We start from the raw sequence: 27,539 nt of genomic DNA, 5'->3' as shown, positions 1-27,539 counted from the left end.
ATGACATCAACAACAACAATAATAACCACAACAAGGCTACAACAAGGGCAACAAAAGGGGGAAAAATGGCCTCCAGGAGCAGTGGATTCATGGTGCAGGCACCGAGCCCAGCAATAACCCTGGAGACAAAAAAAAAAAAAAAAAGGAATTGGGCAGTAGCATAGCAGGTTAAGTGCACGTGGCACAAAGTGCAAGGACCGGAGTAAGGATCCTGGTTCGAGCCCCTGGCTCCCCACCTGCAGGGGAGTCGCTTCACAAGTGGTGAAGCAGGTCTGCAGGTGTCTATCTTTCTCTCCCCATCTGTGTCTTCTCTCCTCTCTCCATTTCTCTCTGTCCTATCCAACCACAACGACATTATCAACAACAATAACTACAACAGTAAAAAAAGGGCAACAAAAGGGAATAAATAAATAAATATTTTTTAAAAAAGGAAAAAATGGCCACCAAGAGTGGTGAATTCATAGTGCCGCTCTGAGGCTCAGGGATAGCCCTGGAGGCAAAGAAAAAGAACAGAGAGAGAGAGAGAGAGAGAGAGAGAGACCTGCAGCCCTGCTTCACCATTTGTGAAGCTTCCCCCACTGCAGGTGGGAACCATGGCTGGAGCCCAGGGCCTTCTGGACTACAGCATGTGCGCTCCATCTTGCATTTTTATCTGCAACCTCTGGGCAGCCCTGCCGTGAACACAGAAGTGAGGTGGCTTATTGGTAAAAGTCAGAGATTAGTGAAGTCTGAGGATCTTGAGAGATGGGCGGATTTGGTGGCAAAGAGACAGACGGAGGTGACACTGCACTGCTGAGTTTTCTTTTCTTTTCTTTTTTTAAATTTTTTTAGCAGAATGGCAAGAACTTGAAACCTGAGAGTCAGATTTGTTAAAAATTATTTTATTTATTTATTTGTTAGATAAAGTTAAATAGATAGCAGCTCTGAGGCCCCCTTCTATGGGGAGGGTGCTGGACTCGACCTGAGTCTCTTCCATGGCAATGCAGCACACTATTTCTAGAGAGCTCTCTGGCCAGCCCCTAAGGGGTGGACTTGAAAGCCAAGCAAAAGCACAGATGCTGATGGACAGGGTGCTTGTAGGTACCTGCTTGCTGATTCAGGTGTCAGCTCTGCCTGCCACAAGCCACAGGTTGGAGCAGAAGCCTGAGCCAAGTACGCTCGCTCCCGTCCAGCCGCTGGGCTCCCGGGAGACTACTCCCCCCTCAGTGTTCCATCCGACCCCCCCCAACAACCAGCTTTAGGCCTCCTGTACCCCCCGCCCCCATCCAGTTGACTGATGGCTCCAGCTGCTCAGAAGGGTTTTATGTTGTGTGAAAACGCAAACTTCCTCTTGGTGACTGTCCCTTCCCCCTGAACTGATATCCACTGCCTTTCACGTGGAGTGTAGTCCTGTGTGCTGTCTCTGCCCCCTGGCGCCTCTACCCACCCCCCACCCCCTGAACCACATCTCCGCATGGCATGGGACCGAAGGCATCAGGCCAGCCCTCTGTGTTGTTTCTGCAGCTGGCGCCTTCTTCCTGGGATCCTGGAGGATTTAACAGACAGGCGCCCTTCCTGAGCTGCTGGCTGGGGAGACTGGGGTGGGGGGTGTCCCTCAAACTCTCTACACATGTCACTTGACGTTTTTTTTTTTGGGGGGGTGTGGAGCTGGCCACATGCAGCTGGCTTTGCCCTCTCCCGTTGCCCATGGGATGGTGTGATATCCAGTCGCTCTGCTCTCTTGACCCTCTAAGTGTTTCCTTTCCAGTGAAGTCAGTTTCCAGAGCACATGCTTGTCTGAGGAGGAGGGAGGAGGGAGGAGTCCCCGGGCCCCCAGATGGGCCTCGTCTGCCATCTTCACATGCTGTGGTACTCTTGTGTTTTGTTGCCGTCTCTGGGGTGTCACTGCTCCAGATGGAGAGAAAGAGACAGAGGGAGAGAAAGGAAAAGATAGTGCCACACCTGAGCTTCCCCCAGTGCAGTGGGAGCTGGGCTTGGACCCTGTCTCAGGCGCAGCAAAGCAGACACCCTCCCACTCGGGCCTAAGGCCCTGGCACTTTGATGCTGATGATTCTGGCCGATGGGAGGTGTCTGAGGACGGCTGCGGTGATTGGCACTGGGAACCCACCTCCTTCGGGGCTGCTGGCCTCTGAGAACTTGACAAGTTCTCTTGGGGCCTTTCTGTGGGGCCATGGGATTGCTTTTTCAGGCCTAATTGTTGTGAGTCTCTGTGAATACAGGCTTCAAAAAATCGATGCCTGCGGACCCGGAGCTCACTTACCCTGTGGAACCTATGCCTTGGCATGAGGGCCTGGATTCGAGCACTGGCCGGCACCACACAGGAACCCTGGGACACTGCCAGGTGAAGCTCCATGGATGGTAGAATGGTGCTGTGGTCTCTCTCTCTCTCTCTCTCTCCCCCCCATCTCTCTCTCTCTGGCTTTATCCATGTGTGAGGAGGTCATGGGACGACGTAAACTTTGTCTCACTGCTCCTTTTCGGAGGTTGTGGGGGAAGGGTGCCAGTGCCCTTGCTGAGGAGCCTTGAGACCCAGACTGTCACCAGGCGTCTCAAGCGACTCAGGGAGAGGAAGTCACCATTCTGTGCAGGTCCCCAGAGTCATGGGGGGGGCTCAGAGAGGATTCCCCGAGGGGGACACACAGGGCAGTGACAGAGGGTGGGGACACACCGAGCATTGAGAGGTGGCCGACCGGCTTAGCTTAAGGAACGTGTGTTGTCATGGACTTATTCCCTCTTACTGCCAGCCCTAAGGAGATGCCAGCTAACGAGGTTTTCCCAAGATATATGGCTTATTTATTAGAGAGTGAAGGGGAGAGAGGCAGGGCATTACTGTGGCACATGGCACATTACTGCAGGCACTGAACTTAGGACATCAAGACTGAGAATCCAACATTCCATCCACTGCTCCACCTCCCAGTACCCTTACTTAACCTGCTTCACCGCCTGTGAAGCAACCCCTGCAGGTGGGGAGCCAGGGGCTCGAACCGGGATCCTTATGCTGGTCCTTGCGCTTTGCGTCACATACACTTAACCCGCTGCGCTACCACCTGACCCCCTACTTATATGTTTTAGAGAGAGAGACTGACTAGAGCACTGCTCAACTCTGGCATGGTGGAGCCAGGAATTAAGCCTGGGGACCCAGGTGTACAAGCTTGGTGTGCGACCCCTGTGCTGTCTCTCTGCCCTCTCTCCCCACCCCACCCCCTCTTAAAATGCAGGGGAATGAACTAAGGTCCTTGAACAGCCTCTCCAGCCCAGTTTCTCTCCTCTCCTTTCTCATCTTCCCCTCCCCTTCCCTCCCCTCCCCCAGAGCACTAATGGTAGTGAGGGGATGGGGGAGGGGGATTGACTGGGACCTCAGAGCCTCAGCCATCAGAGTCTGTTTGCATAAACCCCCCTTCCACCCTAGTTTTTTTTTTTTTTTTTTTTTAAATTCTAGATACTCAAGATGGAGGAGATAGTATAATGGTTATGCAAACACAATTTTCGTGCCTGAGGCTCCAAAGTCCCAGGTTCCCTTCCCCACACTACTATAAGCCAGAGTTGAGCAGTACTCTGGTAAAGATAAAATAAAATAAAAGTAAAGAAATAAATTCTGTGTGCTCAGAAAGAGAGAAGGGGAAAGACAAAGGCAGAAGGAGAGAGCGGGAGAGAGGACGCACAGGATGGCTTCGCCATTGGGTGCAGCCAGGTGGTGCCAGGATTTGAACCCAGGGCCTCACTCCTGGTGGTAAGATGTGCTTCCCGCTTGCTTGCTGATCCCAGCTCCAGTTTGCAGGCTTGTCCCTCCTCCTCACCTCCCACCGTCCCTTCTCCTCCCGTCTCCCTGCTCCCTGTGCACCGCCCCTCTGTCCCAGAGCCTCCCTTAGCGCTTTGGGGTCCCTGGTATCTGAGCCTCCCTGCCCACCCTCTGAGCCCTGTCCCTCACCTCGGGGACACGAACACACCCCGAGCTGTGTTCTCCAGGGCCGACCCTCCTGTGTGCCCCATCTTGCCTGTGACTGCACCCCCAGACTCCCCTAGACCCTGCCCTTGGGAGCCCAGTTCCCAGCCCCCTGCCCCCGCTCCCTTGCTGAGCAGTACCCAGAACCAGGGCTCCACATTCCAGCTGACCCCCCACTCCCTCTCAGGGCCCTCTCCAGCCAGCCCCTCTCCTAGGACCTGGGGTTCTGCAGTTCTGAAACCCTGGAGTCAGGAGGCTCACAGACTTTAGGGAGCACCCTCCCTGTGGTTGGAGTCTGCCTGCTGTGACAGGGCCCCCTGACATGAACAAGCCCTGGAAACTGGCATCTCCTTCACCCAGAAGTATTTATACCACCCCCCACGTGGGCTTGCTCTTACCAGAGGAGGCAGCGCCTCTTGTCAGGTGGGTGTGGGAGCCGTGGAGGCGAGGACGTGCCTTGGGGTTAATTTTAGACTTCCCTATGTCTTATCACACAGTCAGCATGAGCTCAGTGGGCAGGTGGCCACGGGCTTGTGCTATGGTGTCTCCCGTTTTGTCTGTGTAGCTCAAAAAAGAAAAGCAGGAAAAATAGGGCCAGGGAGACACCATATATGTGCTCCTTGCTCATCTGCTCTCTCTGCTCCCCGGGCCAGGGGCATGGGGCTAACAGGATGTGGGCTTCCTTGATGGAAGAGTGTGGAGCGTCTTATAGATCTGCAGGGCTGGAGGGGAAACCCTGCTCTTCCAGCCCTGAGTAGCTTCTGCATGGACAGATGGGCAGAGGGACAGAAGGACAGACAGACACTCAACAGAGGGGACAGGAAGGGAGTCCGAGGAGGGTCTGCTGGCTGTTTACTATTTACATTTCCTTCCTAAGGGAACCCAGTTCCCACAGAATAATCAATCCTCTGGAAACCCTCCCCTCCCCTCTCTTCCCTTCCCTTCCCTTCCCTTTTTCCACCAAGATTATTTTGCTTAGGTCTAACACCTGCTCAAGTCCCAGCGGACTTCTTTTTTAGATAGAGGGTGGTAGACAGGGAGTAAGAGAAGGAGAGACACTACAGCTCCACTCCATCACTTGGGAAGCTCCCACTGCACAGTGCTCCTGTGTGGTGGTGGGGGCTTGAATCTGGGTCCTTGTGCGCGGTGAACTGTGTATTCTTACTGGGTGATCTGTCGTGTGACCTCCAGTTTTATTGTATTATTTTTAGAGGCAACAAGGCTGCCTAAATATGCACTGCCAACTATTGATTGGGCTTTGGGCTTTATTGGACCTTTTTTTTTCCTTTTCTTTTAAGGGTATGAGAGAGAGGAGAGATACTGTATGTAGCATGGCTCCACCCTCCAAGGGGCTCCCTGAGTGCTGTGCATGGTGCTGAGAGAGTAGAGACCCCCCCACAGCCCTGTCCACCCTCCACGGGACTCCCTGGGTGCTGTCCATGGTGCTGAGAGGAGAGACACCCCCCCACAGCCCTGTCCACCCTCCATGGTGCTTCCTGGGAGCTGTCCATGGTGCTGAGAGGAGAGACCCCCCACAGCCCTGCCCACCCTCCTTGAGGCTCCCTGGGTGCTGTCCAGGGTTCTGAGAGAGGAGAGACCCCCCCCCCCACATGGGGCTCCCTGGGTGCTGTGCATGGTGCTGAGAGAGGAGAGACTCCACAGCCCTCCCCACCCTCCATGGGGCTCCCTGGGTGCTGTGCATGGTGCTGAGAGAGGAGAGACTCTGCAGCCCTGCCCCACCCTCTATGGGCTCCCTGGGTGCTGTGCATGGTACTGAGAGAGGAGAGACCCCCACAGCCCTGCCCACCCTCCATGGGGCTCCCTGGGTGCTATCCATGGTGCTGAGAGAGAAGAGACCCCACAGCCCTGCCCCACCCTCCATGGGGCTCCCTGGGTGCTGTGCAGGGTGCTGAGAGAGGAGAGACTCCACAGCCCTGCCCCACCCTCCATGGGGCTCCCTGGGTGCTGTGCATGGTGCTGAGAGAGGAGAGACCCCACAGTCCTGCCCCCCCCCTTCATGGGGCTTCCTGGGTGCTGTGTCTGGTGCTGAGAGAGGAGAGACCCCACAGCCTTGCCCACCCTCCATGGGGCTCCCTGGGTGCTGTGCATAGTGCTGAGAGAGGAGAGACCCCACAGTCCTGCCCCCCCTTCATGGGGCTCCCTGGGTGCTGCGCCTGGTGCTGAGAGAGGAGAGACCCCACAGCCTTGCCCACCCTCCATGGGGCTCCCTGGGTGCTGTGCATGGTGCTGAGAGAGGAGAGACTCCACAGCCCTCCCCACCCTCCATGGGGCTCCCTGGGTGCTGTGCCTGGTGCTGAGAGAGGAGAGACCCCCCCCACAGCCCTCCCCACCCTCCATGGGGCTCCCTGGGTGCTGTGCATGGTGCTGAGAGAGGAGAGACCCCACAGCCCTGCCTACTCTCCATGGGGCTCCCTGGGTGCTGTCCATGGTGCTGAGAGAGGAGAGACTCTGCAGCCCTGCCTCACCCTCTATGGGCTCCCTGGGTGCTGTGCATGGTGCTGAAAGAGGAGAGACCCCCACAGCCCTACCCACCCTCCATGGGCTCCCTGGGTGCTGTGCATGGTGCTGAAAGAGGAGAGACCCCACAGCCCTGCCTACTCTCCATGGGGCTCCCTGGGTGCTGTGCATGGTGCTGAGAGAGGAGAGACTCTGCAGCCCTGCCCTACCCTCTATGGGCTCCCTGGGTGTTGTGCATGGTGCTGAGAGAGGAGAGACCCCCACAGCCCTACCCACCCTCCATGGGCTCCCTGGGTGCTGTGCATGGTGCGGAGAGAGGAGAGACTCTGCAGCCCTGCCCCACCCTCTATGGGCTCCCTGGGTGCTGTGCATGGTGCTGAGAGAGGAGAGACCCCACAGCCCTGCCCACCCTCCATGGGCTCCTTGGGTGCTGTGCATGGTGCTGAGAGAGGAGAGACCCCCACAGCCCTACCCACCCTCCATGGGCTCCCTGGGTGCTGTGCATGGTGCTGAGAGAGGAGAGACCCTGCAGCCCTGCCCCACCCTCTATGGGCTCCTTGGGTGCTGTGCATGGTACTGAGAGAGGAGAGACCCCCACAGCCCTGCCCACCCTCCATGGGGCTCCCTGGGTGCTATCCATGGTGCTGAGAGAGAAGAGACCCCACAGCCCTGCCCCACCCTCCATGGGGCTCCCTGGGTGCTGTGCAGGGTGCTGAGAGAGGAGAGACTCCACAGCCCTGCCCCACCCTCCATGGGGCTCCCTGGGTGCTGTGCATGGTGCTGAGAGAGGAGAGACCCCACAGTCCTGCCCCCCCCCTTCATGGGGCTCCCTGGGTGCTGTGTCTGGTGCTGAGAGAGGAGAGACCCCACAGCCTTGCCCACCCTCCATGGGGCTCCCTGGGTGCTGTGCATAGTGCTGAGAGAGGAGAGACCCCACAGTCCTGCCCCCCCTTCATGGGGCTCCCTGGGTGCTGCGCCTGGTGCTGAGAGAGGAGAGACCCCACAGCCTTGCCCACCCTCCATGGGGCTCCCTGGGTGCTGTGCATGGTGCTGAGAGAGGAGACACCCCACAGCCCTGCCCACCCTCCATGGGGCTCCCTGGGTGCTGTGCCTGGTGCTGAGAGAGGAGAGACCCCACAGTCCTGCCCACCCTCCATGGGGCTCCCTGGGTGCTGTGCCTGGTGCTGAGAGAGGAGACACCCCACAACCCTGCCCACCCTCCATGGGCTCCCTGGGTGCTGTGCAGGGTGCTGAGAGAGGAGAGACCCCCACAGCCTTGCCCACCCTCCATGGGGCTCCCTGGGTGCTGTGCATGGTGCTGAGAGAGGAGAGACCCCACAGCCCTGCCCACCCTCCATGGGCTCCCTGGGTGCTGTGCATGGTGCTGAGAGAGGAGAGACCCCACAGACCTGCCCACCCTCCATGGCCTCCCTGGGTGCTGTGCATGGTGTTCCCACATAGCATCCATGATTGACTGAGTCTCACACAGACTGAGATGGGTTCTCTTCTAGCTGCGCATCTCCCAGCTCCTGACAGAGTTTTAAAAGCGGAAATGGGGTGGGGAGGGGGGGTTGGGCACTGGTGCACCTGGTCAAGCACACATATCAGTATCACCTCACCGTGTGCAAGCACCTAGATTTGAGTCCCCACCTCCCCACCTGCAGGGGGGCCATTTCACAGGGAGGTCTGCAGGTGTCTCTTTCTCTTTCCCTCTCCATCTCTCCCTCCCATCCCATTTTTTCTCTCTCCTGTCAAAGAAAGAAAATAAAATGGAAGGAATGGCCACTGGAGTAGTGGATTTGTAGTGCTGGTACCAAGCTCGGCAAAAAAAAAAAAAAAAAAAAGGAAAGGAAAGGATTAAAGATAGCAGGTAACCGATGCTGGTCATTCCCTCCCTCTGGGGAGGTTGTGGGGGTGCGTCTAGGGCCCCAGGTCCACTGGCTTAGAATGGAGTTGGCCTGCCTTCCTTCCTTCCTTCCTTCCTTCCTTCCTTCCTTCTTTCCTTCCTTCCTTCCTCTTCTTCCTAACTCCCTTTCTTTCTTCCTCCCTTTCTTTCTTTTTTAATTTTTGTTAGATTGGACAGAGAGAAATTGAGAGGTGAGGGAGATATAGATAGGGAGAGAGAAAGATAGCCACCTGCAGACCTGCTTCACCACCAGTGAAGCAGACCTTCTGCAGGTGGAGAGCCAGGGGCTCGAACTGGGACCCCTGCTCACATCCTTGCACCACAACACTACCTGTGTATAACCAAGGGCACCACCACCCACCCACCCCCACTTTTTTTTTAAACACTTTTTTCTTATCTTTATTTGTTGAATAGAGACAGCCTGAAATTGAGAGGAAGGGGATGGGAGAGAGACACCTGTTGCTACAGGTTGCTACCTGTTGCTGCTTCACCATTTGTGTAGCTTTCTCACTGTAGGTAGGGACTGGGGAATTGAACCCAGGTCCTTGCACATTGTGACATGTGCGCTCAATCAGGAGCACCACCACCTGGCCTTGAGTCTTGAAGGATGGAAGCGGCCAGGTGAGCTTCCAAGGTGTCGGGAAATTGTGAGGAGCCCCACAAAGCACCCTGCATGCCTGATACTATGACCTAGCTACATAATCATTGTTTGGCCTGAAAGATCCCCAGCCATTCCATTCCTTTGATCTATCTTCTTTCTACCCTCAAGACCCTCCCTGCCTCCAGGGTAGTATCAATTCCATCAGTTAAAACCCTTGCAACAGTTGCTAAGGAAGTTTCTACCTTTCCAGCCCCATTTTGCTTTTCTCCACCCCTTTCCTAGTCATTTCTGTTTCTGACTTGCCACTTCTGGGGGTCGGACCTTTAAAAGCCGTGACTTTCTGATCAATAAAGATATTGCATTGCCTCTCCACCACGAGCTTGGCTCATGAGTCGTCTCTCTCCCGCATCACTGAGTGAGTAGCAGCCCAGGCTGGCTCCGGTTGACTTCTCTCCAACCCAGAGAGTACGCGCCTGGGAAGAGGCACCTCCACACTAGCCCAGCACCAAGGGAAGAGCAGTCCCAAAGAAGGTGACTGAGCCAAGTGTCCTGGTGACTCACAGAGCCCTCGTCTTGGCTGGTCCCCGTCCAAGCTGATGAAGTACCAACTGGGAGACTCTATTTCCTTCGCAGGTGCTGGGGGTGGCTGGTGGCTGTGTGTGATGCAGTGGGATAGGAGAAGGGGCACAGATGCCCCTCGGCAGAAGACCAGGCCTGGATGGACAGCCGAACTAGAGCTGCAGGTTGCGTGAGAGGTGCAGCTGGAGGGAAAGGTGTCCCTTCTAGAACTTTCCAGTGTAAACACAACCAGATAGAGGGTCCCGGAGGGAACAGAGACTGTGTGGAGGCTTCAGGCTAGGTGATTTAAAAAAAAAAGTGATTTAATACTGATTTACAAAACTGTAACAGGGGTATAATTCCACCAGAGTTTCGTGTCCCCATTCTTTCCATTGGAAACAGCGGTAGTTCTCCCAAGGTCACAGATAGAGGTTGACTATTATTTCTATAACTGTCTATATTTATATATCTTTGCCCCTTTTTCTCTGGTTCTGTCTTTCCTTCCTTTCTAAGTCACACCTACTACTTCTGAGTATCCTTCCCTCTGTTTTTTTTTTTCTTCTTCTCTCTGGGTCCTGATGAAGTTGGAATTTAGAGCCCTCTGTTCATCTTCCCCTAACATTTCTTCCACTATGGGAGTCAGAATCAAAATTCTTTTTGGGGTACAGAAGATGGGAGTTCTGGCTTCTGTAATTGCTTCTCCGTTGGACTTGGATGTTGGCAGGTGGATCCACACCCGCAGCCTGCGTGGTTTCTCTTTACCTCTTGCACTGTTGCATCTTGCCTCCCTTTGAGCTAACATGCCCGTGTTTGGGAGCCCTTGAGCTCTGTTGGCCTTAGAGTAGCCACCTCCCTTGAAGAGGAGGACATGGACGGTGTCACTGCAAGGCCACCAGGCTCCTGGGAGTTCCCTTCCGGCTGTACATTCGGGCTCCTGGCTGTGGCCAGTAGACCTCAGAACTAGAGTGTTCATTCTCTGCGGAATAGGTGTGCCTGGCCTTTCACCCCAGCCCCTTCCTCAACTTCTGCTAGTGTTCATCTGGTGTAGCATTCTGCCTGCCTGTGTCCTTCATGGCCAAGGAAAAGAAGAGGCTGGTCTGTGTTCAGTAAACTCCTCACAAGGGGGTCTGGCGGTAGCACAGTAGGCTAAGCGCAGGTGGCGTAAACTTCAAGGACCTGATTAAGGATCCTGGTTTGAGCCCCTGGCTTCCCCACCAGCAGGGGAGTCGCTTCACAAGTGGTCTTTTTTTTTTTTTTTTCCCACACCTAAGCATTTATTACACTGTTTAAGAGGGGAAGTAACTGCAGTGATATTTCAGAAGTTTCATCTTTTTAAAATGTAATATATGTTCATAGACTTTAGACAGTATTTTAAAATATACAGTCTCCCCAAAAGAAAAATATCCAACTAAAGATAGATAATTTTTAATGCAAGTAAAATGTTACAAGATTTTAAAATCTTAAGTCAATGCTGGATTTTTCACATCGCAGTGTACAGAAACTCACAAACTTCCTGTACAGGGCAGTATAATCTTTATTCTTGGGTGAGGCACTCGATGACACACCGGTAGTCTCCCACAGGTTCCTGAAAGCTCTCCTCCAGCTGCTCTTGTTGCGTGCTCATTTCTATTTGGTTCATCTGGTTTGTGAGTTCTTCTGGTCTGAGACACTTTCTCATTTTAGTAAGATCTCTCTGCTTTTTCTTATATGGACTAATTAGTCTTCTTTGAATATCCAGCTGATAGCTCCTGTATTGTTCAGTGGCACTCATGTGAGTTGCCAGCTGTCGAAGGATCTCATAAACCCGTCTAGCGTGTTGCTTATTAATTTTGAACTTCTGCTGTGCTTCTGTTGGCATTTCTTCACTGAATCCTTGCATTAACTTTTCCCGGGAAAAACAAAGCAGATCTTGACAAAATTGCACAAGTACAAAGTCTCTTAATTTCACATAGATTTTGGATGGATCTTCAGCTGTAATATCAAGAACAGAAGGAGATGCAATGTAGTATCGATGCACTGTTTCAAGAAGTTACATTTGTACTCAGCCAGTTTCTTCTCCGCTGAACTCTTACTCTTACACTCAACCAAAAATTTCTCCATGGTGCCAAATCCCGCCATTTCCGAGCTGTGAGCACCCATGGGTGGCTGAGGAAGGACAAATCCAAAAGTGGTCTTAAAGCAGGTCTGCAGGTGTCTGTCTTTCTCTCCCCCTCTCTGTCTTCCCCTCCTCTCTCCATTTCTTCTGTCGTATCCAACAACAACAACATCAATGGTAACGATAACAATAATGACAACAACAAGGACAACGAAAAAATGAGAAAGGGATAGCCTCCAGGAGCAGTGGATTCATAGTTCAGGCACTGAGCCCCAGCAATAACCCTGGAGGCAAAACAAACAAACAAACAAACAAACAAACAAACAAACTTCCCACAACTGGCCCTCCTAGGGAGCAAGACTCAAGCCACCCAACCACCCACCTGCCCACCCACTTCATTCTGATCCAACTAATGGCTGGGGAGGGGGTAAGGTCTGCTCTGGGGGGCTTCCTCCCTCCAATCCTTAAACAAAAAAATCACGTCACATGGGGTTGGGAGGTAGTTCACCAGGCAGGTAATATATATATATATATATATATATATATATATATAATTTATTTTCCCTTTTGTTGCCCTTGTTTTTTATTATTGTTGTTGTTATTGATGTCATCGTTGTTAGTCAGGACAGAGAGAAATGGAGAGAGGAGGGGAAGACAGAGAGGAGGAGAGAAAGACAGACACCTGCAGACCTGCTTCATTGCCTGTGACGCGACCCCCATGCAGGTGGGGACCTGGGGGCTCGAACTGGGATCCTTATGTCAGTCTTTGCACTTTGTGCCATGTGTGTTTAACCTGCTGCACTACCGCCCTATTCCCCATATATATATATATATCTTCTTGTGCTTGTGGGCCAGGCACCATATGGGAGCATCATGGATGGCACCAGGGAAAGCTCCAAGAACAGCAGAGCAGTGCTGTGGTCTTGGTCTTGATCTCGGTCTGCCTCTGCCTCTGCCTCTGCCTCTGCCTCTCTCTCTTTCTCTTCTCTAAATAAAGAATGGAAATTAAAAAACAGGAAAACATCAGACCTGAGTAGTATGTGTGAGGCCCTGTGTTGATTCACTGGCAATGCTTCAAGGTGAACAAACCAACCAGCCAAACAGTAAATAGAAAACCTAATTACAGCTGCCCGCTGGGGAGGTGACATTCATGCCCCAAGTCCCAGGCTTGGTCTCTTTCACTGCAAATACCAAAGCTGAACAGTGCTGTGGTCTCTTTATTTCTCAGGAAATAAATCCACTTCTTTTTTTTTAAAAAAAATTTATTTATTCCCTTTTGTTGCCCTTTTTTATTGTTGTAGTTATTATTGTTGTTGTTGGATAGGACAGAGAGAAATGGAGAGAGGAGGGGAAGACAGAGAGGGGGAGAGAAAGACAAACACCTGCAGACCTGCTTCACCGCCTGTGAAGCAACTCCCCTGCAGGTGAGCTGGGGGCTCAAACTGGGATCCTTACGCTGGTCCTTGTGCTGTGCGCCACCTGCACTTAACCCACTGCACTACCGATAAATCCACTTCTTGAATAGTTGTCATTATTTGTCCCACCAGGGCTGCAGAGGGCTCTGCTCTTGGTGGCATCCCTGGCTAGCGACCTTTTGTGGGGTTTCCTACTCCCTGGTGTATGGCTGCCCCCTGAGCTGTGACCGGCCAACTGTGTTTCTCCTCTGCTAGAGCATGGGGGTTCTCCTGCCTGTTAGCAAGGCTTCTTGGAAGGGCAGCTGGCATTCTCATTTCCAATGCAAATTCTGTGCCCAGTTAGAAGGGAAAAAAATCACATCTCTCTGGCTTTGGGTGCCCACAGTGCATTGTTGCCATTCTTTGGGCTGGCTGAGCAGTAGACTTGTGACTAGCCCCTTAGCACCCTCATTATGGGCTGGGGTGTGTGCAGAGGCAACATAGACCCGGGGCCTTAACCCTCTCACATTTCTAGAATGCCTACTAGTCTTTGGTGGGACTGTGATCTAAGGTATGTAGAAACTGTATAAAGAAACTGTTCCCTGGGCAAGTCTCTCTCTCTTTTTTCCTTTCTTCTCCCCTTCCTTCCCTCCTTTCTGATATTTTATTCATTTATTATTTACTGCATAGAGGCAGATTCCAGAGGAAAGGGGGAGAGACAGAGAGAGACTTGCCGACCTGCTTCTCTGCTCATGAAGCTTTCTCACCACCACAACAGGTGGAAACCGGGGACTGGAACCCGGGTCCTTGTGCATTTTTACATGTGCCCTCAACCAGACATGCCACCGCATGGCCCTTTATTTTCTTGTCCTTTTTAAAGATTTTTTAAAAATGTATTTTTATTGATTTATTATTGGATAGAGAGAGAGAGAGAGAGGGAAATTGAGAGGGGAGGAGGAGATAGAGAGGGAAAGAGACACCTGCAGCCCTGCTTCACCACCTGTGAACCTTCCTCCCTGCAGGTGGGGACCAGAGGCTTGAACCTGGGTCCCTGCACACTGTGATGTGTGAGCTTAACCAGGTGCGCCACTGCTTGGTCCCATGCCCCCTTTTTTTCTTTCATTTTAAAAACGTTGTTAGCTAGAGAGAGCGAGAGAGACAGAAAAGGAGAGACATCACAGCACTGCTCTGCCATCCATGCATCCTCTCCTTGGCATTCCTGCTAATCTCTGTTTATCTTTTTTTTTTTTTTTTAAACCCGAGCACCGCTCAGCTCTGGCTTATGGTGTTATGGTGGTGAGGGGATTAAACCTGGGACATTGGAGCCTCAGGCATGAGAGTCTGTTTGCATAACCATTATGCTATCTACCCCTGCCCTCTGTTTATCTTTTTAAGTTTTTAAAATTTTTATTTATTTATTCTTGGGTAGAGACAGAGAGAAATTGGGAGAGGGAGGGGAGATAGAGAGGGAGAGAGACCAAGAGACGCCTGCAACCCTGCTTCACCACTTGTGAAGCTTCCCCCGCTGCAGGTGGGGACCAGGGGCTTGAACCCGCGTCCTTGTGCACTGTAGTGTGTGCACTTAACCAGGTGCGCCACCGCCTGGCCCCTCTGCTTATTTTTTAGTGATCAAAAGGACTGTTGGGAGACTTGTGTTTGTTGCTTGCTTTTCTTTTGTGGAGTCAAAGGCCATATACTAAACTCGCTAGTTCTCAGGAGGAGGTGTCTTCTTGGGACTTCTGTTAATGTCACTTTCTCTTCTCACACTCTCTGTTGGTCCAGCACCCTCTGTCCCTGCTTGGGGTATGCAGAATTCTGGGCCCGGTGCAAACCAGAGAACTCAGGTCCCTCCCTCCACAGTGAGGCTGGTGAGGTCCACTGCTGATACCTGGGGCCACGTGATGTTTGGTGTGTGTGTGTGTGTGTGTGTGTGTGTGTTGCTGGATTCTGTGCACCAGAGTTTGTGTCTCCCTCTCCAACTTCCACCATGAGATGCCAGTAGCAGCTGCCAGAACCACCAGTTTCTACGTCTCCAGTGTCACCAGGCAACGGCGAATGACCCCTAGGTTTTGGAGGGGCATCCCTGCCAGCTGAGAGCCACTGCTCCAGATGTCACCAACCCTACTTTTCCTTTTTTTTATTTGTCACTTAATATTGATTTACAAAATTATAAGATAACAGGAGTATAATACTTGTCATTCCTACTGTCAGCGTTCAAAACTTCAGTGGGTTTTCCCAAAGTCACAGATACAGGTTGGCTTGTTTCTATAATCATCTATTTGTCTGTCTGACTGTCTATCTTATATATATATCTATATCTGTCTCTTTCTGTAGACATTTGCCCTTTTTTTTTCCTGTGGTCCTGCCTTCTCTTCCTTTCTAAGTCACACACCTATTACTACTACCTAGTGTCTTTCCTTTATTCCTCTTCTCACTCTGGGTCCAGATGGAATTGGAGTATAGAGTCCTCTGATCATCTTCCCCTAACATTTCTCCCCCGCTGTGAATATGGACCAAAATTCTTTATGGGGTACAGAAGACGGAAGGCCTGGCTTCTGTAATTGCTTCTCCACTGGACATGGGTGTTGGCAGGTGGATCCATCCCCCCAGCCTGTTTCTATCTTTCCCTAGTGGAGCAGGGCTCTGGAGAGTAGGGTTCTAGGACACACTGGTGAGGTCATCTGCCAATTTCCCAGGGAAGTCAAGATGGAATCATAGTAGCATCTATAATTTTGTGGCCGTGACTTCATGAGTTTCTGAAGAAAACCTGGTTGTATTTGTTTGAGTTTTCAACTGATCCCCCCCCCCCATTTTACCAGGAGTGTGGGCCAAAATTATTCATGAGTTGTCAGAAGTGGGAGTTCTGGTGTCTGTAATTTCTTTTCCACTGGACATGGGTGGGCAGCTCTGTTCTAAACAGAGAGGCCCTGGGTTTGGAGGACAATGTTTCTGGTTCCACGTTCCTGCTTTGATTGTGAATGCTGGCTCTCTCCGCTGAGCTGCTTAGACTTCTAATTTTATTTTATTTAATTTATTTATTTTAAAAAGGAGACATTAACAAAACCGTAGGATAGGAGGGGTACAACTCCACACAATTCCCACCACCCAATCTCCAGATCCCATCCCCTCCCCTGATAGCTTTCCCATTCTCTATCCCTCTGGGAGCATGGACCCAAGGTCATTTCGGGGTGCAGAAGGTGGAAGGTCTGTCTTCTGTAACTGCTTCCCCGCTGAACATGGGCGTTGACTGGTCGATCCATACTCCCAGTCTGCCTCTCTCTTTCCCTAGTAGGGTGGGTCTCTGGGGAAGCAGAGCTCCAGGACACATTGGTGGGGTCTTCAGTCCAGGGGAAGTCTGGTCAGCATCCTGTTGCCATCTGGAACCTGGTGGCTGAAAAGAGAGTTAACATACAAAGCCAAACAAATTGTTGAACAATTATGGACCTAACGGCTGGAATAGTGCAGGTGAAGTGTTGGGGGGGTACTCTCTGCCGACTATTGTGTACTTTTACTTTCAGGTATATATTTTGCCCTAGTTGATGGATACGTGTGAACATATGCTCTATCTCAGGGGACCTGGTCTATATCTAAGTTTTGGGACTTGGTAGGAAGTGAACCACCTGGAATGGAATTAGAGAATCCTATGAAAGGAAAGGTCTCACCTGAGTAATGAAGCTGAGGGGTTGTCATTCCATAACTGAAGTCTCTGGACACAGTCTAAAGCGAAGCATGCAGAGGTGGCACTCGTTGCGTGACTTCTAATTTAATGGGAAGATGTGGGAGGGGGAGCGGGTAGGTGCACTCATCCAGAAGCCATGGAGGTGGTGGCAGTCGACACTGGTCGGGGGACACCCTGGAACCTGGTGTATGGAGCCTGCCTTGATGGACTTAGGGATAACTGCAGGGGAGGCAAGACCCCTGACTTCAAGGGCTGGAGACCCAGGACCTGCCCCTGGAGCTGCTTCCCATTCTCTTGGGCAAATCTCCAAACACATATGAACTCAGGTCCCTGATCTTTGGGACAGAAGCCAGAGCCAGGGATTCCATGAGCTGGGCGGTGAACCCACGTCTCTGGGAACCACAAAGGAACCAACCCCAACACTTGGATCACAGCCTGAGTCCTAGTAGTTGAAAGCGTACAGGTGGATGAGAGAACTGAGTGTCTGCAGGGTGCATTGAAGTGGGGAGAGAGAGTTCCAAAATGCAGGGAGTGTCTTTGGGGTCTGTGAGTAGCTCCCCAGTGCTTGGGGATGGGAGGGAAAGGAGCTCCACACCCCTACTGTCTGGTGCCCCCTTCTTTCCCTTTTGTGTTTGTGATGAGCAGTGGTCCTCAAGATGACAGAGTCCCACACCACACCCACCACCAAAATTCTGTGCCCCTCCCAGAGAAACCACCAGAGTTCTCGAATAGTCTTAGAAATAGCTTACTTGATTTTTTTTCTTTGTAAGTTCATGTATATCTCTTCCACATATGAGTGGACCCATCCCGTTGTTGGCTTTTCATCTCTTTGCTTATTTCACTAAGCATGATCACCTCTAGTTCCATCCATTTGGCCATGAAGGACACAGCAGCACCTTCGATTGGTTTTAGATGAGACAGAAGGTTTCACATGGCATGAGGCACACCATGGCTAGTATCAGGGAAGCTTCATGAACAGTGGTGCTGTGCTGGGGTGTCTTTTCCCTTTCTGTCTGTCCCTGAAATTAAAAGAAAAAAAAAAATGAAAGGAAGGACGAATCTGACGGCCGTGGTGGAATCACATAGTCGCAAAGATCCAGCTCCAAAAATGAATGAATGAAAGAATAAATAGGTTGGTTACGAGAGGGAGATGGAGATCAGAATGACAGGAAACTTTGGGGGGGCATGTGTTAATTTGTGTGCACACACTTACATGTGTGTTGGATTTGAAACTGTGCTCCTGAACTCTTAGAATTTTTGCAAACCCACATTCAATGGCTAATGACAACCATTTAAAAGGGGAAATAGGCAGGACCGTGCGAAGGCACACCTGGCTGAGCACACACACTGCCATGCGCAAGGGCCTGGCTTCCAGCCCCCAGTCCACATCTGCAGGGGAGAAGAAGCTTCACTGGGGGTGAAACAGTGCCTCAGGTCTCTCTCTCCTTCTCTGTCTCAATTTCTCTCTGTCCTTCCACCCTCCCCCCTCAAAAACAAAAACCCAAGTCAAGTAGGGAGTGAAAAACTCAGGAGTCAGCTCAGCAGTGGACTTGTGTATGCAGCAGGCCCCAGGGCTGCATTAAAAAAAAAGTAAAAAAAACAAAAACAAAAAACTGCACTTGGGGGTAGTGACTCAGGCCTGAGGAGGGCCCAGGACTCGCCCCTCTGAGGGTCTCCATGCTGGGAAGCCCCTGGCTGATGGGCTGTCTAGGTTTCTCTATCAGAAAAGTTGCCTCTGGAATCCATTTCCTGGCTTGGCCCTGGTCCCACCTGCGTCCCTGAGGCTGGAAACGGTGACTGCTCTGTGTGCTCTGAGTCAGACGGGGCTCTGCCAGCACATTCCCCACGCGGCAGGGCCAGGAGCCCATGGTGTTCCTGTGTGGGAACCCTTTGTCCTGGGCTGAGTGGCCTGGCTGCCCCTGGACTCGGCCGTGGGGGTCCCACTCACTCAGTTATTGTTCTGCGTCTGCCCAGGAGAACATGGTGTGTGTGTGTGTGTGTGTGTGTGTGTGTGTCTCACAGGACACAGGAAACCCCAGTCACCCAGACTGCCACCTTCCCCTTCTTGGGCACTCACTGCTCTGTGTGTGTGGCCTCTTGTAAGGGAAGCAGGCTCTAGAGTCTCAGGCCAAAATGTCGTGTGATATCATGGGGTCAACATGTAGCAAAGAGGGACAGCTTGAGTGCTGGGAAGTTGGAGAACAGAGGGTCTTGTTAGAATCACGTGCCGTGGTCCAAATTCTTAGGACTAGAGAGGGCTTTGCTTGTTCCGGCCGGGAGTGTGGTCAGGATGTGGAGCTGGGACGCACTAATGTCCCCGTGACCCCAGGCTTTCTACCTGTTTTTGCTTTTTAAATATTTGTTTTAGTTTGAATATATATATAAACTAGGAATACAGAAAAAAATATAGAAAGAGAAAAATAGAGAAAGAGACCAGGGCAGGGCTCAGCTCTGGCGTATGGTGGTGCTGGGAGTAGAACCTGGGACTTCAGAATCTCAGGTATGAGAGTTTTCTGTAGAACTATTTATTATGCTCTCTGCCCTGTTCCTTTCTACCTGTTCCCTCCCTTGCTCTCTCCCTCCCTCTCTTCCTTCCTTCCTTCCTTCCTTCCTTCCTTCCTTCCTTCCAGAAGATGAACTCAGGGACTTACATATGTGTGTGACAACTACTGAGTGACCACCTCACCCAGTTTTCAATATTTCTTCTTTCATTTTAAAGCAAGGTTTAAACTAAGTGCTTAAAAAATTATTTATTTGATAGCACAGAGAGAAATTAAGAGGGAAGAGGAGATAGGGGGAAAGAGAGAGACACCTGCAGTCCTGCTTCACCTCTAGTGAAGCTTCCCCCCCCCCCCCCCGTAGGTAGGGACCTGGGGCTTGAACTCGGGTCCTTGTGCACGGTAACTTGTGCCTTCAACCGGTGCGCCACCGCCTAGCCCCACCATTCTTTTGATTTAGAGATGATGAGGAGAGAACCCACAGTCCTGCTCCCCATTCGTGTGATGATCCCCTGGGGGGCCAAGGTGCAAACCTAGGGCCTCGTGCTCAGCTGGGCGTGTGCTGTTCTGAGTGAATCTTTCCTGCCTGCTGCACTTAACATCTTAGGCGCTCCTCTGTCTCTCTCTGTGTTTCAAGATAGTGTCTTGTGAGTGGCGGAAACCTCCCCGGCTAGCTCCTGAGTCACAGCCCCTGTTAGAGACACCCCCTGCAAACCAAGGGAGCCCTGAGTGCCTCCAAGGGTGGGGCCCAGTCAGGACCAGAAGCTCCAGTCCCCAGGACACCAACTATAAATAGATTTCCATGTTTCAGAGTCCACACCCAGGGACAGCCCAGGGTGGGGGCAGGCTGACCTAGAGAAAGAGAAAGGCTGCTGGTCAGTCAGGAAAGCTGGTGTCAGGCTTCTGTGAACGTGGCGGAGAGAGGTCCTTCCAGGCCAGAGAGCTATTGCTCACTGGGTAAGGCTTTTAGTTTGCCATGAGTGTGGCTGAAGTTCAAGCCCTGGCACCACATGGGAAGTGACAGAGAACTAGAGGAAGCTGCAGTGCTGTAGTTTCCTCTCTAAATGAAAATAAATAGGTAAACACAGCAGAGCAGTGAAATTGCACACACAGGAGGTCCTGGCTGGGAGTGGGCAGGGGAGGTGGGGGAGCGGCTTTCCCCTCTTAATCCCCTTGGCCACTCCTTGTCCTGAGCCTGTGCTATCACTGTGAACTGGCTCAGAAAGGGTAGAAGCTGGAGCAACACTTGACCACGTCTTTCCTCAGCTGGACACACAGTGGGGGTTCTGAGGTCTCCTTTGGGGAGACCTTCTAACCTCCCTTGTGACGAGGCTCGTTCAGTGCAAAGTTGTCATCTACTGGCTAGAAAAAAGGGGATGAGGGTATGAGATAGCTCAGCCGGTAGAGCACAGACCTTGCTATGCCCTGGGCTTGAGTCCTGGCATCCCATGGGTGCAGCTGAAGGGAACATCATGGGTGGTGGAGTGGGGCTGTGGTGTCTCTCCTCCTCTCTTTCAAAAAATAAGCTTCCCTGTTGGCAAAGCTTTCCCCCTGCAGGGGCGACCAGGGACTCAAACCTGCGTCCTTGTGCATTGTCACGTGTGCTCACGTAGGTGCGCCACCACCCGGCCGGCCCTCTCGCTCTCCCTCTCTACCATCCCCTTCCCTCTTGATTTCTGGCTGCCTCTATCTAATAAATAAATAAGATGGTTAAGAAAATTTAAAAAAATACACATTAAAAAATTAGAATGTTGCAGTTGGGCGGTAGCTCAGTGGGTTAAGTGCACATGGCACGAAACACAAGAACTGGCTAAGGATCCCGGTTCGAGTCCTCAGCTCCCCACCTGCAGGGGGGTCGCTTCACAGGCGCTGAAGCAGGTCTGCAGGTATCTATCTTTCTCTCCCCCTCTCTGTCTTCCCCTCTTCTCTCCATTTCTCTCTGTCCTGTCCAACAGCAACATCAATAACTACAACAACAATAAAACAACAAGGGCAACAAAAGGGAAATTAAATAAATACAAAAAATTTAAAAAAAAATTAGAACGTCGACTTTCTGTCTCTCTCCGGTGTTCAAGATGTTGAAGTGAGGATGTGGTGGGTCTTCTGGGACCAAATTCCGGATCTCCTTGGGGCTTCCGGTCGGGGCCGTGATCCACTGTGCTGACGACACAGAAGCCAAAAATTATATATCATCTCCGTGAAGGGCATCAAGGGACGACTGACCAGGCTTCCTGCTGCCGATGTGGGTGACATGGTGATGGCCACAGTCAAAAAAGACAAAGCAGAGCTCAGAAAGAAGGTACATCCAGCGGTGGTAATTCGACAACGAAAGTCATACCGGAGAAAAGATGGTGTATTTCTATATTTTGAAGACAATTCGGGAGTCACTGCAAACAATAAAGGGGGCGTGAAAGGCTCTGCCATCACGGGGCCGGTTGCAAAGGAGTGTGCAGACTTCGGCCCAGGATGGCATCCAATACTGGCTGGATTGCAGGATTCTTCAGTGTATTTGTAAAAGATAAAAACTTATTTGTTCCCCCCCAAAAATAAAATAAAAAAATATTAGAACGTCGAGTTCTAAGCATAAAACAAACAGGCACCGCTGAATCCGAGGCCCAGGGTGAAAAAATCGAGGGCGGAAGAGGTGAGAAAATGTCCCTCAGGGGCCGGGTGTTGGCACACTGGGCTAAGTGCGCACAGTACTAAGCTCAAGGACCCCTCGCAAGGATCCCGGGTTGAGCCTCTACTCCCCACCTACGGGAGGTCCGCTCACAGGCGGCGAAGCAGGTCTGCAGGTGTCTGTCTTTCTCTCCCCTTCTCTGTCTTCCCCTCCTCTCTCACTTTGTCTCCGTCCTATCAAAAACAAAAATGGAAAGCAGGACCGCCAGGAGCAGTGGGTTCGGAGTGCTGACACTGAGCCCCAGTGATAACCCTGGAGGCAGAGAGAGAGAGAGAGAGAGAGAGAGAGAGAGAAAGTGTCTTGATGCCTGGTACAGTTTCTTCTGGTCCATGTACAGAAAGAACTCAGAGACAGAGAGAGGAGTAAGCGGCAGTTAGCGCATGTTTATGGAGGGGGCGGTGGTGAGAAGACACACCGGACGGTGGGTGGACGGTGGGTGGACTCTAGGGTGACCCTTGGCCTGCTGAGCTCACACTGCTGCAGTTTGTTGGAGGGGGCGGTCTGTCTAAGATGGGGAAATGGTCGCTGGAAAGCTGGACCTGTGACTCTGCTGTAGGGGCCAGGTGAAGTGGGGATTTTTCTAGAAAAGGTGGCATTTTTCTGGGATCTGGAGTCTTCTGTTTTTGAAGATATTTATCTTTGTTGGAACTGTCAGATCCTTAGGATGTAATGGATACCCCCCCAACAAGCATGGAAATTTTATTTTACTTTTAAATTAATTGAGTAATTAATGAGAGAGCAACAGAGAGAAAGCTAACATATTATCTATTATATATTATCTCTCTATATATGTATATATATATATATAGAGAGAGAGAGAGAGAGGGAGAGGGAGAGGGAGAGGGAGAGGGAGAGAGACCTGAGCCCTGCTCAGTTCTGGCTTGTGGCAGTGCTGGGGATTGAATCTGGGACCTCAGGACCTCAGACATGAAAGGCTTTTGCAGAACCATTATTATGCTGTCTCCCTGGCCGAGCATGATGGAGATTTTTATGATCACAATGGCATCAGGAGACTTGGGGTAGCCAGGCTGGCCATCCAGGTGCCATCTTGGTCTCCGTTGATGTCTTCCAGCCCTTGTCAACAGCCTGTGCTTGAAGGAAGTGGCTGGTCTTGTGTTCACCCAGTTTCTCTGGTTTTGTTTGCTGTGGTGGTGAAGGCTGCTGTGACCTCCCTTAATACCTTAGAAGACTCCCCCATCCCCTCAGAACACAAGCATGTTCACCTCTTGTTTTATCCTCTCCTTGCTTTTCTTAATTGTATTTGGTTGTAGAAAAACACAGAACAATGTGTCACGCACGACTTTTCCGACCATCCGGTATGACCCGTGCAGACGCCTTCCTAGACGGTATGCACTGTTCAGAAAATGACTTTGTTCTGGAAGGTTCCCATGAGCCTCTGGAGCTCAGGGTGCTAGAGGGAGGGAGGACTGACTCCCCCTCCTGCAGCTGGAGCACGGCCAGTTGAAGCCCACTTTCCCTCCACTGGGGCTGCAAGGCGCTGCCTTCCTGTGCCACTCTGTGAATGGGTGTGTGGCCCCACCCTCCACCCCAGGGAATCAAGATACTGCGGAAGGTCAGAGGATGCACAGAGAGGACTGACTCCCTGTGCTATTTTCACAGAGAGAGAAATGTCAGTGGGCTCCCATCCCCCTGGCTAGAACTCGATGACACTGTTCTACTTGTGTGCAAGGGCTCTGGCCTCTTGCCAGAGAAGTTACCTCAGCCCGTTCCCATTAAGGTGGGATTATGATTATTTTTCTTCTGTTTTGATGCTGAGACTCTCAAACATTCCTTTCTTTCCCTTCCTCTTTCCTTCTTTCTCCCTCCCTTCTTCTCCCTGTCTCCCAGAACACTGCTCAGGTCTGTCTTATGGTGTGGCGGTGCTAGGGGTTGAACCTGAGACCTTAGCGCCTCAGTCATGAGAGTCTTTTTGCAGAACCATCATGCTATTTTCCCCATCCTCAATAATTTCTTGAAGTGCTTTTGGGATGCCCCGTGGTGTCTGGTGTCCTTTGGCCTTTACCTTTACTGGTGGCACTTTTCAAGGGAAACAAGCAGTAAGTGGCATCACGGGCCATCCAAGGGCTTGGTCCTCCTAGTGCTCTGGGCCCAGCAGATGCTGCCCTTCCTCCTGGGCTTCTCTTCTTCCTCTCTTTAAAATCCACAGCTCCCCAGGCTGCTAAAGTGGGGGAGGCAGAGACTGCAATAGTCAGGGCTTGAAAACAAATGACCTCACTGCCTCCTTTCCGCTTGGTGCACTGGGAGGGCTTAACTTTTGCCTCATAAATAATTATGGACCTTGGGGTGGGTGGGGGGGAAGAGATCCAGATCCCCATTAGTGCAGAATGGGGCAGAACCAAAGCCACCACCCCAGACGCAGAATCCAAATCACACTAGCTTGCTGATGCCTCAGGAGGAGTTGTGAAGATTTAAATTTGTGCTGACAGCCACTTCTTCCAGAGAGCCAGGGTGCTGCTCCCTCCCCGAGCTCCCTCTCCCAGTCCTTCTCTCCTCTCCCCCCCTTCCTCCCTCCCTCCGCCTCTTCTCCCTTCCCTCTTCCCTCCCCCTATTCTGCCCCCCCCCCCCCCCGTCGTCTCTCCTCTCCCTCTCCTTCCTCCTTTCCATCAGAGCACTGTTCAGCCCTAGCTGATGATGTGGGAGATTAAACCTGGACGTTGGAGCCTCAGGTCTCTTTGCATAACCTTTATGCTGTCTATACCCCCTCCCCAGCTGACTTTCTGGGTAGGACCTTGGCTACTGAAATGTCCCGGACGTTAGATTATCTTGTCTTTCTTTCCCATTTTTTATTAGTGATTTAATGTTGCTTGATAAGATCATAAAATATCAGGTATAATCTCACACCATTCCCACCACCAGAATTCTTTTCCCTCCAGTGGAAACTGCAGCAGTTCTCCCAAGGTCACAGATATGGGTTGACTTTCTATCTGTCACTATATATATCTGTATATGTATTTTTTTTATTCTCTCTGGATATTTCTTTTTTAATATTTACTTATTCCCTTTTGTTGCCCTTGTTGTTTTATTGTGGTAGTTATTATTATTGTTGTCTTCATTGTTGGATAGAACAGAGAGAAATGGAGAGAGGGGAGGACAGAGAGGGGGAGATAAAGACAGACACCTGCAGACCTGCTTCACTGCCTGTGAAGCGACTCCCCTGCTGGTGGGGAGCTGGGGGCTCGAACCGGGATCCGTAATGCCATTCCTTGTGCTTTGTGCCACATGCGATTAACCCACTGCGCTACCGCCCAGTTCCTCTGTATGTCTATTTTTCCTAGGGTCCTGCCCCATTTCCTTTCTAAGTCACACCTATACCTGTTACTACTTCCTAGTCTCTTTCCTTTTTTCCTCTTTTCTCAGATAAGAGAAATAACACCTGGCTTCCTCTGGTGTTTTTCAGATTTACTTCTCTTTCATTGGTGGTATAAAAACAAGATTCCTGGTGAAAAACACTTTGGATCCTGATGGAATTGGGGCTCAGAGTCCTCTGATCATTTTCCCCTATGCTTTACCCTCTGGGAGTATGGACCAAAGTTCTTTTTGGGGTGCAGAAGGTGGGAGTTTCTAGCTTCTGTAATTAATTCTCTGCTAGACATGACAGTTAGCAGGTTGATCCCTACCCCCAACTTGCTTCTGTCTTTCCCTAGTGAGGTTCTGGGAAGCATTGATGAGGTCGTCTGCCCAAGGAAGTCAGGATGGAATCATAGTAGCTTCTGCAACTTGGTGGCTGAAAGGCAGTGAGATAGAAAGCAGGACAGAATGTTTAATAAACAAGGACCAAAATATAGGAATAGAGCAGATGAGAATAGGGACCTCAGGGTGGAAAGAGGCTGGGAAGTCTGTTTGAGGGATGTTCATAGGGGCAGGGCATTAGATCTTTCAGCTAGGAGATGCAGCTTGAGTTTTGAACCTGTGCAAGTTCTCCTCTTACCGGTTAGTGGCGCTCTCCTGGGGTTGCCCTCACTCATCAGTCAGCCAGGATAGTGCCCTGGGGACCGCCAGCTCCTTACTAAGATGATGGTGGTCTGAATATATGATTAGTTGAGAATTAATCAGAACACCCTAATCAGAAGACTCACTTCTTAGAAAACTAGGGTTTTGATCTTCTCTTTCATGTTAACAACAGCAACAACAAAGTAAGCATGGACAGGCCTCAGCCCTCAGTCTTTGGGGGGATACTCCCACCCCTGGGTGTATTCCTCCAAACTCTGCCTGGGTGGGGCCTGGCCCCTCTGGGTCTGGAAAATTGCTGAATGGATGAATGGGAAGGGCAACTTTCATCTTCTGGGTGGCTGTCATCGTTCCTCACATCTCAAAGTAAGAACTTATTTATTTATGAATATATTTTTATTTATTTTTAATGAGAAAGAGAGAGACCAAAGCCCTGCTCAGCTCTGGCTGATGGTGGTGCTAGGCACTGAACCTGGGACCTCACTCAGAGCCTCAGGCAAGAGAGACTTTTTGTTTGTGTGTTTTTAATATATTTATTATTGGATAGAGACAGAGAAATTAACAGGGAAGAGGAGATAGAGAGCGAAAGAGACAGAGAGACATCAGCAATCTTGCTTCACTGTTGTTAAAATTTTCGTAGGCTCCAGCTGGGCTAGCTTCACGGGCGGGTAACAGAGACGACCAGAGACATACGGCTGGGCAGGGAAGCTGTATTTCTTTATTTAGGAACAACGATTCATAAACTAAGACAAACTAATCACCAAACAGAACTCTGCTGTCTCTTTGCGGCGGCACAAGCACTCTCTCTTACTCTGGAACTCAGGAACCCTCGAATTCTGCAACTCTTCAACTGTGGAACTCTCTCTTACTCTGTAACTCTGTAACTCTGGAACTCTTCAACTGTCTAACTCTCTCACTCTGTCTCTTCCTCCTCAAAGAACTCGATCAGCTCCAGGACATTCCTGTGTCCCTGGCACTGATACAGGGTCTCCACTTCCCGAAACACGCGGCTGCTGATCTAATTCTCTTGGCGGGGGAGAACTAGAACCCAATGTAAAGCATACAATACTTCACCACTCGTGAAATTATTCCCCTGCAGGTTGGGGCCAGGGGCTTGAACCCAGGTCCGTGCGCACTGTCATGTGTGTGCCTAACCAGGTATGTCACCAATTGGCCCCAAGAAGGTTTGTAGACCTGAAAACTCCTCCCAAAGTTTTTATATCTTCTGGTACTCAAATGTGAACAGTTCCATGTTAAAAAAATTAAATATTCTTAAAAATTTTTTTTATTATTTATTTTCCCTGTTGTTGCCCTTGTTGTTTTATTGTTGTTGTAGTAGTTATTATTGTCATTGTTGTTGGCTAGGACAGAGAGAAATGGAGAGAGGAGGGGAAGACAGAGAGGGGGAGAGAAAGACAGACACCTGCAGACCTGCTTCACCACCTGTGAAGCGGCTCCCCCTGCATGTGGGGAGCCAGGGGCTCAAACCAGGATCCTTAAGCCGGTCCTTGTGCTTTGTGCCACCTGCACTTAACCTGGTGCGCTACCGCCTGACTCCCTAAACATTTTCCTAATTTCCTTTCTGAAGACAACCAAGAGTCTCACGGTGGCTACGAGAAGTCTTTGGGGATGAAGGAGGGAGAACTGGAGAGATGGTTGAAATGTGGGACTTTGAGCTGTAACATCTTTGCTCTTTGCTTTAGATGCAATAGAGGGCTGAGGAGACAGCACAGTGGTT

The 27,539-nt window shown here is 51.0% G+C and overlaps 2 protein-coding genes and 1 pseudogene across 7 annotated transcripts in view; 2 read left to right on the top strand and 1 right to left on the bottom strand.

The window, feature by feature from the left end:
• TLN2 (talin 2) overlaps positions 1–27,539 on the top strand; it is a 414,501-nt gene that overhangs the window by 38,122 nt on the left and 348,840 nt on the right. The window lies entirely within an intron of this gene.
• On the bottom strand, positions 10,263–11,512 carry LOC103123576 (histone acetyltransferase type B catalytic subunit-like; the record flags this gene model as incomplete). The annotated part of the gene is made up of 1 exon (XM_060175710.1): positions 10,263–11,512. A coding segment is annotated over one exon (492 nt), but the record flags the coding sequence as incomplete, so codon positions are not given.
• On the top strand, positions 21,228–21,933 carry LOC107523065 (large ribosomal subunit protein uL14-like; annotated as a pseudogene).

Source organism: Erinaceus europaeus, chromosome 16 (assembly GCF_950295315.1).
Source record: "Erinaceus europaeus chromosome 16, mEriEur2.1, whole genome shotgun sequence".
Taxonomy (NCBI): domain Eukaryota; kingdom Metazoa; phylum Chordata; class Mammalia; order Eulipotyphla; family Erinaceidae; genus Erinaceus; species Erinaceus europaeus.
Note: the sequence above shows the minus strand (reverse complement) of the source record. Positions and strands in the feature narration are given on the sequence as shown.